Source organism: Miscanthus floridulus, chromosome 5, assembly GCF_019320115.1.
Source record: "Miscanthus floridulus cultivar M001 chromosome 5, ASM1932011v1, whole genome shotgun sequence".
NCBI classification, from domain to species: Eukaryota; Viridiplantae; Streptophyta; class Magnoliopsida; order Poales; family Poaceae; genus Miscanthus; species Miscanthus floridulus.
The window spans coordinates 128,785,823-128,804,160 of record NC_089584.1 but is presented as its reverse complement, the minus strand read 5'-3'; the positions used below and the strand labels follow the sequence as shown (position 1 = coordinate 128,804,160).

General features: G+C 45.4%; 1 protein-coding gene and 1 pseudogene across 1 annotated transcript; one reads left to right on the top strand and one right to left on the bottom strand.

Annotated features, from left to right (window-relative positions):
- The first annotated feature begins 1,602 nt into the window (after window positions 1–1,602).
- On the top strand, window positions 1,603–16,340 carry LOC136453555 (uncharacterized). Its single transcript, XM_066454115.1, has 4 exons — window positions 1,603–2,210; window positions 14,720–15,432; window positions 15,672–15,696; window positions 15,827–16,340. Exons 1-4 carry the CDS (start codon window positions 1,764–1,766, stop codon window positions 15,836–15,838), a joined length of 1,197 nt encoding a protein of 398 aa, XP_066310212.1. The 5' UTR covers window positions 1,603–1,763; the 3' UTR covers window positions 15,839–16,340.
- On the bottom strand, window positions 7,106–9,081 carry LOC136453554 (uncharacterized; annotated as a pseudogene).
- Window positions 16,341–18,338: the final 1,998 nt, after the last annotated feature.

The window sequence follows — 18,338 nt, the reverse complement described above, 5'->3', positions numbered from 1 at the left end:
CAGAACATGTAGGATAAACGACGCGAGATATCAATTGACATGGCACACCTGAATTGGCCAATTTCTTGCCTCATTAGTCAAGAAAAGAGAATCGGAGGGGAAGTTAATGACCTCTAGCCCACTCGATTCAGCTCGCTACGGTTGCAGCTATTATGCATCGAACACTTAAAGCAAAGTACAATAATTATCTTATAACTAAGTTAGTCATCATTTTTTACTAACTTGGAGGTGAAAATAGGTGGGGAGAGAGAGCAAAGTTTTACTTTCATGCCCGTGCATTGATGGATCCAGATAGCGAGTGGATGCAAGGAGTAATATGAAAGATATTGTGGAATATTGGTAAAAAGTAGTACTTCATATGTTCATAAACCTTTTTAGATATACAGTAAAAGTTGTGTAGGTAGATATAGCGTATATCTACGTAGATAGCAAAAGCTATGTATTTAAAAAAGTTAGAATAACTTATAATTTAAAACAAAGAGAGCACCATATAAAAAACTTTTACTGACAAATATTCTCTTCATTCCAAATTATAAATCGTTCTTTTATAGAACTTTTATTAAGTATCTAGACATAACCTTATATCTAGGTGTATTGTAAGAACAATACATTGACAAAAGTTATTAGAATGACTTATAACTAAAAACAGAGGGATCAAAGTAGAGACGTAGCCTGACTAATAAAAGCTATGTATTTAGAAAAGTTATAATAACTTATAATTTAGGGGCGTTTGGATGCAGTGACTAAAATTTAGGAGGTGTCATATGAGGGTATCGCATAGAGTGTTTGGATACTAATAAAAAAAATAAATTACAGAATCCATTAGTACTCTACAAGACGGATTTATTAAGACTAATTAATCAATCATTAGCACATATTTACTGTAGCACCACGTTGTCAAATCATAGACTAACTAGGCTTAAAAGATTCGTCTCGCAAATTAGTCACAAACTGTGCAATTAGTTTCATAATTACTCTATATTTAATACTCCATGCTTATGTCCAAATATCCAATGGGACAACGACTAAAGTTTGGGAGGAGAAACCAAACACCCCTTAGAATAGAGAGTACCGTATAGTAAAAAAACTTTTATTGACAAATACTCACTTTATTTCTAATTATAAGTCGTTCTAATTTTCTAAAACTTCTATTACGTGGTTAGACATAGCCTATATTTAGGTGTATTAAAAACAATATATTAAAAAATCATAACGATTTATAAATTTAAATGAGGAGAACGAAGAATTCAGAGTAAAAAATGTCGCTCGACACCCTATAATAATTTATATTCTCTCCATCCTAAAGTAGAAGGCGTTATATGATTCAAACTTTGTCTCAAAATAATTACACTCTCTCGTTCGCTCGCTTCTGTTGCAAATGTCAAAAAGCAGACCAGCCCGATTTGTGAAAATTAATGTGTCAGCGAGTTCCAGTATGGTACAGTTTTTTCTTCCCAAATTCTAAGGACGCCCATGCTAAAATGACGCGCTAAATCATTATTGCTTAGAAACAATTTCGTGTGAGCAAACGGTTCCGCTAACTGACAGATGGGCCCATACTCTTACCCTCGTCTCCCCACGAATCACATCGGCACATCGTTCAACTCGCTAACCCAGAACATTCGGTTCCGAAATTTCGATTTACAGCTATCAAGTGCGGAGGCGGGAGCAGCGAGCAGCGCGCGGCCGGCGACCCCACCAAGACCCCATCAGCAACCGGCCGCGCGGCCGCGGTTGCCTCCGGCGGCTGGGTCCTCGCCTCGATGGTGGGGATGTACCAGCACCAGCTCTGCGACGACCCCTTCGGCACCCTAGGCGGCGGCCACTGCGGTGACCAGCCACGCACCGCCGGTGGCGGCGCCTCCTCCTCCTCCTCCTCCTCCTCCTCCTCCTCCTCCTCTCCCTCGGCTGTTCTCGCCCCGCTGCCTGCAGAGGCGTATGGCGGCGGAGAGCCGCGGCGGCGGTTCGAGGCGCTCGCCGACGGGGGAAGCGTGTTGCGCGGTGCGGGAGGCGGCAAAGGCGGCGCCGTGGGTGGGGATCTGGGGGTGCTAGTGCGGTGGATGCGGGAGCTCGCAGCGGATCCCGTGGCTCCCCTTCCGGCGCCATCAGAGCACAGGGCGAGGAAGCGGCACGTGCTGGCCTTGCGGCGCGCTCGCTACCTTAGATTGGAGGACGTGGAGGACGCAGAAGAGCTTCCCAGCTTCTACAAGGTTAGTTCGCTTGAGCGCAAAACTCTCGTATTTTGTTGAATTGTTTTCTGTTGCCAATTCTTAGGAAACGTGGTTTTCGGTAGCCTGTTGCTTGCTTTGCTCTGTTTGTAGGACTGATCGGTATGGATTGGACAAGGGGCATCTAAGATTTGTCACATCCGTTTGTTCTATGCCGTACTATTTGATTTGGCTTCCGGGGATTAGAGACTGCAGCTCGGAGGATGCTAGGATGGTAATGCCAGGTGTCGCGAGTGGGTAGGATCACTGTCACTGCATAGGAATCATGTACTTTTGACAACCAGTGCTGGAGCAGACGGTTGCAGTCTGGGAGGGGGAACCCTGACTAGGACCATATTAGTATCTTGGCCAGGGTCAAGCCATCAAAGCTTATAACGCCCTGTTTGTTTCAGCCGGCGGGCTGTGGATTGCAGCTTGCATATTATCACAATTAGCATGTACTTTTGACAACCAGTGCTGGAGCAGACGGTTCCAGTCTGGGAGGGGGAACCCTGACTAGGACCATATTAGTATCTTAGCCAGGGTCAAGCCATCAAAGCTTATAACGCCCTGTTTGTTTCATCCTGCGGGCTGTGGATTACAGCTTGCATATTATCACAATTAGCGCGCAGGGAGGGGGAACAGACTCTTAGTAGCAGGAAACGTGGAACATGACCACATTCCACGTTCCGGGAATGTCCACGTCTCTGATTCGGGAACATTTACGTTCTCACATTATAAAATAACACCCCAAGTTCCGTTCATGTTCGGTACATGGCTGCTAAGGACAGCAGACTGTTGGATTGTACTCCCTCTGGTCATAATTAGATGATGGTTTGTACTCCCTCCGGTACTAATTATAGTATGTTTTGGACAGCAAATTTGACGTGTAATTAGTGTTTTTTGCTGTCCAAAACGCCATCTAATTATGGCCAGAGATAGTAAAAATGTGGTCTGTGGGTTGTTGTAATCTGGGACCTATCTGTTTCAGTTTGCAAGAAAAAAAGGACCTAAGAGCATCTCTAAGATCTTAAAACAACATTTCTTTTTGGCAAAAGGCCCTCCAACAGTTTTGTATCCGAACTCCCTAAAGATATGCGAATGGTAAATCTCCTCTATGACTCCTCACATATGTGCAAGCTTCCTGTGCTCTGTATCCTCACTTGACGGCTATCTTTTCCACCCTTCGCGCGGTTTTCTTCGTCCCTGGCTGCTCCTGTGGCTGGCTGTGGAGGCCGGCTGGGGGGCGGCAGCGGCCGGTTGGGGGGTGGCGGTGTCTGGCTGGCGGCTGATCGTTGGCGGCGTGCGAACGAGGTTGGGAGGAGCGAGCAAAATTATGTTGTGGGCCCCCTTTTTTAAATTTTTTTTAGCAACCAAATATTGCAAACTATTGGGGGAAGGCAACAAATTAGCTCCCTACTCATTTTGGCCACTTGGTATAAATAATGATTTGGCAAGTGTTTTTAAGGAGTTTTTGGCGATGCTCTAAGAGCCATCATTTGTGTTGTCATGGTGTGATGTTATGACCGGCCTAACCTACAGCAGAAGGAAGAAGTGGGGCACTGCGCCAGGAGACATGGGTGCGCCCACGATCTCGGCAACGACCGAACCAGGTGTTTGGGTGTGTCCGCGCGTGTGCCTAATCTTGTATTAGAACCCAGACTTGGATGAGGAGATGTTAAGCAGGACAACACAGTTGTTGCCCCTTGCGCCCTGCACTTTCTTTCTTTCGCGATAGTCCGACGGCGCCCGCACGGCGGAGTTCGTGGAAGCGCCAACCAGAAGTCTCCCACAGCTACTCCCTTTGATCCCTAGGCACTAACAACTTGGTATCAGAGGGTGATCTGTCGGTGCCTGGGTCGGCTGCCATCCTTCCTCAAGCACTCGAACAATTGACGAAGATGGTGTCCGATGTCTCGCGGCAGATGAGTGATATGGCCACCCAATTGGCTGGTCTCTCACTGCGCATTTCGGAAGTGGAGTGCCAACCGCCTGCGCTGCCGCACCCCATGCCGGAGTACCCCTATGGCATGACACTATCCAATGGCACTAACATGTGACTTGTCCCTGTTTGAAACTTCTTTTGAAGTTGTGTCCTGAATCCACTTATTTGCAGAGTTTACGAAAAGCAGAATTTGCTCGTTTTGCTTAGTTAATTCTCTGATTCTGCTTGTTGATAAGCTGTCATGTAATCTTGCCCTCTGACACAACTTCTGCATATCTGTGGAGAAACTAGGGAATAAGCTGTGCCAAACATGGCCATATTCCCACATGGCAGTGGCACTTCTTTTAGATAATGGAAAATTTGTGGCTTAACATCCTCTGCCTAATGCTTCAGACAGCAAAAAGTAGTTGCTACTGCTACAAGCTAGCTTGAAATTGGTTAATTGGTAAAGGTACATGGATTGGTGACCCAACAAAGAGACCCAAGTCCTAATAACCCCGCTAAGTGGTACTACACACTAGCTGGAAAATTAGTTACATGCATTACTGGTTGTTCCTAGGCACCGGTGCATAGTGTCATCGTAGGCATGTTTGATAATGTAGGAAGAGACATAATAGGCCAAACTTTATTTTTTTACACCAGGATGTCAAACTTGACATGAGAAGAGGTAGTAAAGAGAGACTTGAGAGAATCAAGTATACCCAAAAAACTATTCCTGGATAGGGTTGTATGGAAATCAATCCATGTGTTCGAGCCTTGACCCAGGCTTTCGTGTACCTAACTTGCGTAACTTGCTTGGGCCCAAAAGGCTTTTTGTTGTTATTGTTGTTCGTGGCTGACACGACATAAGTGTTTTGGAAGATACTTGACAGGGCGATCAGTTTTTTTTAGTCGATAAGTTTAATATTACTTCTGTCCTGAAAAGAATGCTATTCTCTAGCTATACACAAATATAGGCACACTTTTTTTAATTAGCTTTGGAAGATATTCTTATTGATGATGCCAATGACATCAAGCATTTTTTTTACCATCCAAGCTCCTTTTTTTTCCATCCAAGCTCCTTTTTTTTTTCCTGGCATACCCTTTGTACTAAAAATAGATAAATCGGGAAGATTAGCAAACTGAAACGGAACATGGTTAAATGCATGTCCAACTAAGGCATAAATATCTTGCATGTCCAACTTTCCAGAAGGCATGCATCCTGAAGCTTTTGATGCTGATGTGAAGCCATTCGTACGTAGGCTGTTTCTTGTTTATCGAAATAAGAACAATGTTATTTTCCCAATAACAGTTACCAAGCACACCGTCTCCTATCTTTCTGGATATTCTTGTCATGTTCATATGATCATGTGTTGCGTTTATGTTCTGTCAGTATGGGTGTGATTGGTTGCCTGTATTAATCTTAACCTGCGTTAGACCTTATGCAACACAACTCAAACCATTGTTTTTGAGGCGCCGCGGCGAGGCGCGGCGCCGCGGCGCCCGACCCCCTTCACAACGCCTAGGCGTTTGTGGCGGACGCCTAGGCGACGCCATACACACATTGTAAGGCGTTGTAAGCTAGAATTTTATATATTAGTGCAACACATACATACCTCGTTTGTTGCCAATTCTTGAGCCCATGTTCCTTTCTTTCCTTTCCAAAAGGTCTTCTCCCATGTAGCATCCATCCCCCAGAATTCAGCAATCAAACAGGTTATCAGTTGCTGAGAATTAAATAGGAAACAATACACAAGAGGCAAGATAACAAATTAGCAAGCATTAGTGCATGCACGAGCATGACAAATGACATCATAGTCTGTCTCAAATAGTCCACAAACTTAGAATGAAGTACTGAACTCTAAAGCATACTAATTAAGTCAACTACACCAAAGCCATACAACAGGAGTGCAGGACAACACAAAAGTACAGCAAGGGTGCAGGACACAAAAGAATCAATCAGCAGGAGTGCAAATCTCTGTTTCAGCACTCAAAATCCATCATCAAACTCATCAGGATCAGCAGCCTTGTCTTCTTCAGTAGCAGGAACATTGCCATCTTCTTCACACTCGCTCACTTCCACATCATCATGGGGTCTTCAACTTCATCTTCCTCTTCTCCATCTTCAGTAGCAGGAACAGGAACATTTCTTGAACGACTATAATGTTGAGTAGCAGTAGCTCTCCTAGGAAGATTACGACCCTGCAGCGCTTGTGATGCACCGGTGGCTTCATCAACATGCTGCCATGTGAGCTCATTGACAGCATCAGACCCTCGAGCACCCGGAATGGGCACATGCAATGAATCAGTCCATTCATTGTCCCAATCAAACTCCTCAATGACCAAAGGGTCATATTTCTTGCCTGCCTTCTCACGCATAAGTTGAAACCTTGTTCTCATCTTCCGATTGTATGAAACAAAAATAATATCATTCAATCTCTTGTGCAACAGCCTATTCCTTTTCTTTGTATGCATCTACAAACAAAAAATCAGATGGGAAGCAAAACAAAAAATCAGATTGTATGCATCTAAATAGAAGTTGTTAATCACAAGGATACTCACAAAATTGAAGGTACTCCAGCATCTCTCACAACCAGATGATGAAGCACAAAGACTAACTATATGCTTAGCAAGTCTTTGTAGTTCAATGGCTCAGCCACCATAAGAACGCCGCCAATCAACTGGATGAAAAGTACAACACATATTAGGAGTTTGGAATGCAATTAAGTTGCTGAAATTTGCAACAACAACAACAACAACAAAGCCTTTTAGTCCCAAATAAGTTGGGGTAGGCTAGAGTTGAAACCCAGCAGAAGCAATCAAAGTTCAGGCACGTGAATAGCTGTCTTCTAAGCACTCCTATCTAAGGCTAAGTCTTTGGGTATATTCCATCCTTTCAAGTCTCCTTTTATTGCCTCTATCCAAGTCAACTTCGGTCTTCCTCTGCCTTTCTTCACGTTACTATCCTGGCTTAGGATTCCACTACGCACCGGTACCTCTGGAGGTCTCCGTTGGACATGTCCAAACCATCTCAACCGGTATTGGACAAGCTTTTCTTCAATTGGTGCTACCCCTAATCTATCACGTATATCATCGTTCCGAATTCGATCCCTTCTTGTATGACCGCAAATCCAACGCAACATACGCATTTCCGCGACACTTATCTGTTGAACACGTCGTCTTTTCGTAGGCCAACATAAGTTGCTGAAATTTGCAAGCTGAGATTAACAACACTTACGAGGACTCATTTTGTCATAGCTTTCCTTTGCCATTTTGTTTGAGAAGGCATCTCCATGTTGCTCTTCATACTCAAAGGCCTGCCTATTGATCTTCATTTGTGTTTCCACATCTGGTATCATTCTTCCAAGCACTTTAATAAACACAACCTCTTAGCTGCCCAACAGTGGCATCATCATTAGCTTTTACAAGAGGATAAAATTTTCCTGGGTTCAAATATAGTGCAGCCCCATACAATGGATGCTCCATTTGGTTCACCCAACGCTTCTCAATAACGTCCATGATACGCTTGAGCAGGCCCTGCTTGGTTGATATATTGAAGCTGAGCTTTATCCTATCTTTTGCATGATTCATTAGAGCTGTGACCTCTGGCATTGCAGGCTTCTCATCACCATCAACAGCCCTCAAAACAATTAAGAGTGGGGTTGAAGCTCTTAGGCAATCTTCTACTGAGATCCAAAATTCAGTAGATAGCACAATGTCTTGCACTTGTTGACCTGCTGTAGTTGTACACAAGTTGTTCCCAATCCATGCTTCACTAACAAACAAGCTCTTCAAGGCATCCCTGTTCTTGTACAAACTCTTCAATGTCAGAAATGATGTGGCAAATCGAGTCTTTGCTGCCCTAACAAGATCAGTCCCACCTGTTTAATCCCTCAATGCACTAAGAAGCCTCCCATGCCTATAAATGAATGTGGTGACACGCCTAGCACGTGCAATAGGTTTCTTAAATGCCTTCAAGTTCCCAATTTCTTCCAACATCAGATCCAAGCAATGTGCAACACAAGGACTCCAAAACAGTGTGGGAATCCTATCCATCAAAATCTTACCAGCAGCCTTGTAGTTAGCGCCATTGTCGGTCACAACTTGAACAACATTGTCCTTTCCAATGTCCTCAATCTTCTCCTGTAACAAATCAGCTAACATTGTTGCACTATGAACTTGACTTGATGCATCATCTGACTCCAAAAAGTACGTTCCCTCAGGGCTGTTCACAAGAAAATTAATCAAGTGGCGCCCTCTCATATCAGTCCATCCGTCTGACATTAGTGTACAACCATATTGCTTCTAGGCCTGCTCATGGTCCTTCCTCATGGCACTTGTCATCTTAACACATTCTTGAAGCAAAGGTTCACCAAGCTGTTGGTTAGTTGGAGGCTTGTACCCTGAACCATATTGGGCTGTTGCCTCATAGGCAATTTCAAATTGCCTTGAATTTGCTGCATTAAAGGATACACCACACTCCATGAACCATAGTGCCCATTGCAAATCCACATATTGCTTCTCCTCCTTAGTCTTTGTGCTGGACTCAATGGTGGGTTGAAAGTCCTTTGCACGCCTTTGATCTACTATCTGTTCAGGTGTTCTTCTAAGCATAGCAACAACAGACTTTGTTGTCTTTGGTGTCTTTGGTGTTGAATTGCCATTGCTAGGTCTTGAAGCCTTGAATTGATAGGTAGCATGCCTTCTCTTGGCGGCTGTCCCAGAACTTGGTTTTTTTGCAGCCGGTTTTGGTGTTGCACCCCCATCTGCTCTTGCTTGTATATCTGCTGCTGCCACCTCCACAACTTCATCTTCCCCATCTTCCTCCTCAATACCATCCAAAAACAAAGGCCTTCTTCTCTTCTTTTGCAAGTAAGCTTCCATCTCTTTCCTGATTTCAGTGGTAACTTTTGGACAAAGGACAATATCTCCATATCCACCAGCCAAATGTTGCTTGAGCCTCTTTATGCCTCCTGAAGCCTCATTTCCACACAGGATACATGTCACCCAGTCTCTCCTAGCAGGGTCCTACCAGTAGGCATATTTCCAGCCTGGATCATTGGACTTCGCTTTCCTTGCTGGATCAGTCTTGGGATCATAATTAGGTGCTTCACTTGAGCTTGCCATGTTGCTGGATGCTACATAAAAGAAAGCAAGAGCATTACTAATAAGTAACTAATCAAAGCAAGAGCCTTATGTTTGGGAAAGCAGAGCACACGTCATATTCAGAGTAGACAACAAAGTACACGCCTTAGATATTTGGGAAAGCAGAGAGGAGGCAGGGGGCATACCAGGCGGAAGGGGAAGTACCCAACGGAGGTGCAGACAACAGGCCAAGTAGGCGAGCAGCTGCTGAGTACCGACGGTCGACGGAGGCGCAGACTCGAGGCAGAGTCAGACTGCGGACGGAGATGCGGACTCGAGGCAGAGGCAGAGTCGACGGAGGTGCGGACTGGAGACTGCGGACGGGGCGGACGGAGGCAGAGTCGACGAAGGTGCGGACTGCGGACGGAGGCAGAGGCAGAGGCAAGCAGCGACGTGCGATGCAGGGCTGGCTCCGCGGCAGGGGCGGACGGCCGGTGGACTGGAGCAGAGGAGCAGCCAAGCGGAGCTCGAGGTAAGCCCGCCGCCTTCTCTCTTCCTCTCCCCTCACCCGCACTCGCGGTAAATACGACGCTCGGTCGATTTCCCGCGCGTAGGTCCTATCTGGGCGGACGCGCGGTCGATTTCCCACGTCTGTTGCTTTTCGTGCGGGCGCGCGGACGATTTCCTGCAGGGCCGCGGTCTTTTGGCGCCCTTCCCCCGTGAGCTAGCATACAGTGTCCGCGGCGCGGCTGTAGGCGTCCGCCCGACGCCTTTCTACGCCTAGGCGACGCCTAATACGATTAGGCGGACGCCATACCACTGCAGGTTGTGGTGCCCCCGACGCCCAGCACCTCTGCGACGCCTCAAAAACATTGACTCAAACCAGCATAAGCATATACAATGTCTTGGTGTTTGGTTGTGCTGCACAGGCAAGTCGCATTTAGTAAAATTGTATTTGATTGCTTGCATTCTGTTGTATATAGTCACCTCCATATTCTAGTAGAGGCCTCATGTTTCTAGTAGTGTTAGGGAGGTGAGAATATTTCATTTTTATGTGCCCCATGGGCTAGTGCAAATCTGCATTGCCTAATATGGCCAAATCTGGCATACCAGCCAATGCTGCATTGGGATTGCTTTGAGTACTCTGCAAGCCTGCATAAGAGCCTCTGCGTGCAATCAAACATGTACAAAATGCACTGCACGGGGCTAATGTAGACAACCAAACAGGCCCTGTATATCTGGTGAAGAACACATGAAAGGGTAAGCTGGGAAACATTTTACCAAGTCTTTCACTCTTTCCAACTTTGACTTGAAGGCGGAGACTAAAGCGGCATGGAGGCTGCAGAAGAGTGGTTGTGAAATTAGAGAGGAATTAGGACAAGCATTAACAGTATGACAGGCTTGTGTCAGGGACTTAGGGACAAGCAAAAATTCCAGTTCTAATATCCTGTGCTTCAGGGTGATACCCATATCCTTCAGATTACAGTGAGGAAAAGGCTACACACTTGCAAAGTAGAGTGGTGCTAATGTTGTGATGGGCAAAAAGTAGTTGTAGATCCAAAATTCATTCCACGTGGATGAATGATTTGATATATATAGTTTATCTACTGTGCTAGTTTTGTATAGTTTCCAATGCACAATAGGGCTGCATGCAAACTGTGTGTGTGGTTTATTGATCCCACACCCAGAATAATGCTTTACCTCAGAAAGTTGTTGGAGAGAGATATTTGAAGGGCAGTTTATGTTGTTGATTTTTTTCTGAGGATTTAGAATGTTTTAGTAACTTCTATGTGACTTAAGTATGTGGGGATCAGTGGTATTAAAAAACCATTTGTTATGTTGAGTCGTGAGTGTTGATATACATACGACAGATTTGTACAACTTGCTTACAATCATAAGATCAAAGGGCTTAAATCACTCTGGTGGCGGTTCATTGATGAAGCAGAGGTTCCAAAACACCTTGTTGTAATGGAGTCACTTAAATTGGTTGCATGTGAAGTATTTCCCTTGCTATGAAAAAGCTTTGTTTGTTGAGAAAAATCTTTATTTGCCGTCAAAAGAAAAGGTATCGTGTTATTTGCCATCCTGGAAAACGAACTTCCTTTACTGCCACTGCTTCAATTTTTGGTTCCTTTTAGGCCACTTCTATCAGCTAGCTATTAAGTTTAGCTTAAAGACATCGTTGCTCATCGGGCTCAACATGTCATCACTTCCCCATCCGCTTCCCCCACCCTGCAACTCAGCACCATTTCTCCATTGGTAAAAATCATAATTCCTCGGTTTCTCTCTCTTCTGATTTTCCTCTCCATAAGCATCAAACCTGTTAAAACTAATAAAAAACACATGTCAAGCACTTGGTGCTTGTTGCTGGGAGATTGAAGTGAGAGGCATTTCCAAAAAAGAAGTGAGAGGCAAGAGACAAAGCTTGTAGACGGCTGGAAGATCGTCCGCCCTGCTCTGAGATGCCTATTTCTGCTGGACGAGCATCATCAAGATTCAATTTCAGTACTCATGCCTTTGAACGTGTGCCACATAGCTCAGAGGAGGTGAAAACGGCTAAGTCGGATGGTGAACGTGTGCCACATAGCTCACAAGAGGTGAAAACGGCTAAGTCGGGTGGGGACAGCTAAATAACGGGTGAAAGCGGCTAAGTTGGGTGAGAACGGCTCAAGAACAGGCGGAAACAGGCCATGGATGGGCCAATCTTTGATTTTGACTCTACCGTGTTTGCTTGCTCCTCGCAACCCAAAACGAAGTTGCAGCATGCATAGTGCACCCGCAACTGCACAGCAAATGAGAATTGATGATGATCCTCCTGCTGCTTGAGCCTCCGCTTGCTTCTTGTGCATTTGCTGGGGTACATGCTGCCGTTTAGTGTAACCTTTGGGAGCCATCATAACTAAGCTCAATTTAGGGTGTAAAGGGATGTATGACATCGTAGCAGGACAACGGTTCTGTTTTGTTGTCCAGTGATGAAATCCGTCATTGGCAGTGGTGGACTGCTAGTGACGGTTTTGTTTTGATTGTGACAACTTGTGAGGACTTCACATCCGTGAAGGTGTAGACATGGTATTTTCCATGGTTATAAATAGTCTGCTTTAGCTTTTCAGAGGGAGGTCTGCCCCTACAAAAACCCAATACACACCCTGCCTTATTAGTCTTTGAAACAAGGGAGGCGACTGTGACCTTCACAATCTACCTAAACCCTAAAGCTGAGGGGATAGCGACCTTATAAGGAGCTCCTGGAGGGCCTTAGCCACATTGTATAAGAGGGTCTGAACATCAGGGCGTGCTCCTTCAAAAACACAAGTGTTTCATTGCTTCCAAAGCTCCCAAGCAACAAGGATGACCAGAGAATTAACTCCTTTGTGCATCTCCTTTGGAACACTTCTTAAAGTACGACACCACCAGCCATAGAAGCGACTAGTAGATTCTGGAGGCCTTACTGCATAGAGTTTTAATTTCTGGAAGATCAAGGTCCAGACCTGCCTAACACACATGAGTGAGGCTGTGTTGAATATTTTCTTTGGCCTGGTCACAGAAGGGGCAAGCTGCCGGGTGAGGGAGGCCTCTTTTGGTGAGGTGATCTCTAGTCCAGCATCCGTTGTTGAGAGCAAGCCAAAGGTGAGGGAGGCCTCTTTTGGCGAGGCGATCCGCAATCCAGTGTTGTTGAGAGCAAACCAAACAAAATATTTGCATTTTAGAGGAGCCCAATAATTCCAAACTTTTTTCCAAGGAGCAAACTTGATGGTCACCTGAAAAAAAATGGGCACATGCTGACTTGCTGCTTAGGAACCCGAATTGGTCAATTTCTACCGATGTTGATCAGCAACCTCATGTTGCAAGGTCATCCCGTCCACCAGGTCCCAAGGAGGAAAATATTCATTCTATGCTTCATCGTTGTGTTCTTTAGTTGATAAATGATGTAATGAACTATTGAAAATTATTGAGTTGTTTATTTGTTGAATGCTGTATGAAAGTGAATGTTGATAGCCATGAGTATGTTAATCAATTGAATTACTGAAATAATGGACATGTAGACATGTTCTGTAGAGCGCTGGACATATATTTGAATATTTGTGTTCATAAAATTTCCTTTAGTCTCATGTTCCCGTGCATAACTGGTTAGGAATTTTAATGTTTTCTGTAAAACTGCTAAATGAAATAGCTTCTGCTATAGCTTATTATAACTTTTGAAGGAGGCTCCTCCTAAGTGGCTTAGCCCGCTATTTAAAACATTGGTATTTGCACAAAAATCTGACAACATTTCTTGGGTCAACATGACCATGATTCCATGATGGAGGTAATGGAAGTGGTATGACAAGAATGAGAACTTAAACTGATGGAAGATAATGGAACTGAAAATTTTTGATGGCAAATATGGTGTCCGTGGTGCGTCTGTTTTCGGCTTAGATGGGTGCGTGTTGAGTGTGTTTGGGAGCAGGCTCTCCTTTGTACTTGTAGCAGGCGTTTCCCTCTCCCTTGAGGGGAAAAAATAAGGAACCCAAATTATTTTTTTACAGAAATAAGGAATTCTTGTGCTGGTTTTTGCTGGGCAGGTGGGGATGCTAGTGATAGTTTTTGGAATTGAATAATATTTAGATACTAATCCTATGTTTGTCTTAACTGAATGTCTTAAGTGATGATCCCTCTGTTTCAAAATGTAGGTCATTTTTAGTTTTGCCCTAATTCAAACTTCTCTAACTTCGACCATTTTTTTATAGAAAATATATTAATATCTACAGTACCAAATAACTGTGTTACAAAGGCATATTTCATGGTGGATTAAATTAAACTAATTGTTGTAGAAGTCAGTATAATTTTCATTAAAATTGGTCAAAGTTGGAGAAGTTTGGCTTTGGAGTTTGGACAAAAGTACAAAACTAAAACAATCTACATTTTGGAATGGAAATCAATAAAGTATAGTCCGAAAGTAACAGTGTTAGTATTTGGTTATTTTGAGAAAGCAACCCATCGTTCTTAGTAGGAGTCCTTGGTTTTATATGCGAAAATTGTTGGAAAACTGTACAACTATGCATGATTTGGTCTTTCACGAAATGAGCAATGCTAGAATGCTATCGCAACATATCCTTGGGCTTCTGTATTTTAAACAGTTTGCTGGAGTTTGTTAATACCCACAGTAGAAATGGATGCCCCTGAGTCATAGTGATACTATTTAATATTTGATGCTTCTTTGGAAACTATTATGACATTGTGAAGGCCCCATGAAGGGTTTCTAATTTCAACAATAAACCAGGGAGCTTGCTGCTGCTCTATACTTTGGCAAGCAGGTCTTTTATGCACTCAATTTTTCTGCATCCTGCGTTTTGGCACTCCCCCCCTGCTTAAAATGCCTTGAAATTTCATCACTTCCCTTTAATGCCAATTGTTTACAAGGTTATGTTCCCATATTTTTATTGTATCAGCTTGCATTTTGCCTCAAGATGTCAGATGCAGTTGCATTTTCTTACCCTTTTAGAGTGATGAAATTTTCATTTTGCAGAAAAGGAAGCTCTACTGGGACAAACAAAAAAAGAAAGGGTGCTTGAACATGCCAACAAGGAAATCTGAGAGGCTAGCTAAGAGAATGAAACTCATGGCATCATTGCTCCTCACGCAACGGAAAAAGATTGGAGTTGGTGAGCATTTTCAGGCAGAGGTACCTGATTGGACTGGGCAACCTTCAGGGAAAGAGCTTTCACGTTACAGGAGTGACCCAGAGACATCAAAGATGTTAGGGACTAGGATGTGGCCTCCTGAGGGTGAAGTTTATAAAACCGACATTGTAGCTGTTGGGCAGGGAAGGCCCGGATCATGTAGTTGCCCCTTCCCAGGATCCTTCTTCTGCAGACAGCTCCACACAAATGAAGCAAGAGATCAGCTACGCTCTGAACTTGGTCGAGTTTTTACAATGTGGCAGTTTGATTCTATGGGGGAGGAGGTTTCTAAGTTGTGGAGTCGCGATGAGCAGCTAAAGTTCGACGCACTTGAGCAATTGGTTCCTGTTATGGATCAAAAGACATATTGGGCCATTGTGTCGAAAAATTTTGCTTCAAAGCCCAGGATAGATTCGATAAAGTACTACCTGAATGTGTTCCTGATGAGAAGAGTGTTGAGTCAGTGCAGACTGAGTCTTCTGGAAATTGACAGTGACGAAGATGAAGTGGAGGAAGAGGAGGATGAAGATGAACCTGAAGGATCCAGCTCTCTTCAGAGGTACTGATTTCCTTTATATTTCATGGCTCCATGTGGTTGTGTAATAATGCAATATCTCATTATTATCAACTGCATATGTTTGAACTTCCTTTCTATATTTGGATGCTCGCTGATTGAGTTACCACTAAGCATTTGTTTAGGAATAGAATTAACTGACTTCCTGCATATGTATTGCCTTATTGGTACTCTGGTCAGAATGATGTTCAGTTTTGCTGATTTGGTAGGTTTTATTTTTTCAGGACTCAAGATGTCCAGGACTTGAAGGTACCATGATTCTGCTGACAACAATCTGACATGCTTTTTTGCATGTGCCTTCTGTTCAAGATTATGCCGAGACACATTGCATCAAGTGATGCACCATTGCTCCGAGTGATCGCAAGTCTAATTTTTGCAGATTTTTGGTTAAGGGCTCCATTCACTTTGGTTCAGCCATCTTTTGTGAACAGAAACTAAATCGAGTGTTAAATCATCCCCGTGCGTCTCTCTAGGCAAGCAAATCAATACTTCAAACTCATCTGAGCCAAATTGTTTTCCGCTGTACAGGAAAATGGTTAAAAAGAAAACTGGGGGAAAAAACTGAGGCTTTTAACCAAGTCATTATCTCATCCTCATTTGGTTGACTTGTGCTCTTGGCATGACAAAACCTTCCAGTTTGACTCTAGTTTCGTTACCTATGTTCAGCTGGTACATCAGAATCTTCCAGATGTTATTTTCTTTGCCTATGCCTAAACTGAAAAAGGTCGCACCTTTCGCTTTTGCTGCGCTGAATTTGTTGACCCTGTAAATGATATCGCGCAGAGGCATTACAAAAGTCTCCCTATGAAGCGGAATCTGCCTCCTGCGGAATGATTTCTGCATTCCATGTTTCTTTGCTGGTCAGCAAGATGCACGTGCTGCCTGGTATATTGTGTACTAGTCGATTTATAAATTATTTTTCCTACATATAATTTGGTTGGCTCTAAAGACAAGCCCTTTGATCTAGGCTTTCAGCACTCGGGCAAAGAAGAATTGATGATTGATGGCTTGATGTGGCATTTCTATATATCAAAGCAGGAAGGTTTAGTTGCCAACCAGGCCATCTACGTCGCCCGAAATTTTCCCCGCTGTCCGATCTTGCGTTTGAAGGCCCAGATCACTCGAAGCGGATTCTGTTATTTTGGCCGCCTCTCGCAGCATCCACGTCACCCTAATTGTTTCAAGCCGTCGGATCCGCCATCGTGTGGCCCTGACTACTTGTAGCCACTTCCTTTAGAATCTGCTTCTTCTACCTTCTCGTCGCTCTATATTGATTTTGCTACCTTTTGCGGCTTCTCGTGCGAATTCGGTGGAGCAAATATATACTCCAGCTCCTGATTCTCCTTCAGGAAACTTCTCATCCCCTCCTCTCTCTCTCTCTCCTATACGCTCCCTCCCTCGCTCCCGACTCGCGACGCGGCTCAGGCGACGGCGCGGGATGACCTCGGCGGTGGCCGGCCCTCCGCGCGGCGGCGGCCTCCCTCCTCCTCCTCCTCCTCCTCCTCCACCACCACCACCACCACGCCACTTCCTCCTCGCGACGCAAGGCAGCGGGTCGCGCGGCCTAGGGTTTCGCCCCTTCGTCGCCGGTCGTCCCCACAGGCGCGCGGGCAGCCAGCGGAGGCCCTGACGCGCCGGAGGGCTCTGGCGGCGGAGGAACCACCGTGGTGGGCGTGGATGACGACGAGGAGGTCATGTCAGCAACCTCGGCGGTGGATCTAGAGCGGCCGCTCGCGGGGCCCCTCCCGGCGGCGGATCTGAAGCTAGAGCACGGCGTGGACCTCGCGCAGGCAACGGAGGCGGTGGATCTGCGGCGAGCAGGCGGGTCCAGCGCGAGCCCTCCCCGTCTCCACTAGATCCGGCTGCATGGGCTCCACCGATGGCCGGTGCGCGGGCGGCACGGTGGCACACATCCGCGAGCTGGCCCCCGCTACCCCCCGCAAGTGGCCGGGATGCAGCTCCTTCGACCTCGCCTTGCACCCGGACCTCAAGCTCGCCAGCCGCATCGGGAGCGGCCCGCTCGGGCCCGCCGGGTAGGAGGTGTGGGCCGACACGCTGTCTCGTGGCGGTGGCGGCGGTGGGGTCAAGCGGCGCAAGCAGCGGGTGGTAGTGAAGAGGGTGCCCCTGGCCGCAGGGGACGGGCTTGAGGTTGTTCAAGAGGAGGTGAAGTGGCTGAGGCGCGCCTCCACATGGTGTCGAAACGTGTGCACATTCCATGGTGCTGTGAGGGTCGGCGACCACCTCTGTTTCGTCATGGATCGCTATGTCGGGACTGTGCAGGCGGAGATGCGGCAGAATGGTGGACGCCTCACGCTGGAGCAGATTCTCAGGTCTGGCATTGCATCTAAACGTCAGTACTTAGTAATATTGAGTAGCTATTCTTTATGCTTTTGTCGTGCCAGTTATCGCTGCAAACATATCACATTGCAACATAGCGCTCACTTTTATTGTTACTCAGTAGTCAGTAAGAACTAAGAAGCATGCCTAGCTAGAACCTTCACTAAAGGTGGCAAATTGTGTAGTATGACCGCTTGCTTTGAGAGGTGTGAAGTGATTGCCTTGTGACATGCATATGTGTGAGTAAAATTTCTACGAGAATTAATACCACTGCAGGAAATTTATGAAGTGCTGTGGTTTTTCCAGCAGTGTTAGGCACTGGCACATTTAACATTTCTCTGCAAGACCCATGTGGTCTTTAGAATGTAGGTATCTTCTTTTCCTATCTTGTCGGTGCGCGCGAGGACACGCGTGATGAACTAGTTATCTTCTAACCGGTAAACATATTCCTACATTGCAGGGGAGGAGAGGAAGGATACATTGCAGGGGAGGTGAGAGGAAATCCTTGGCTGCCTCTAGGATACCTTCTCCATTTCAAATTATAAGACGTTTTA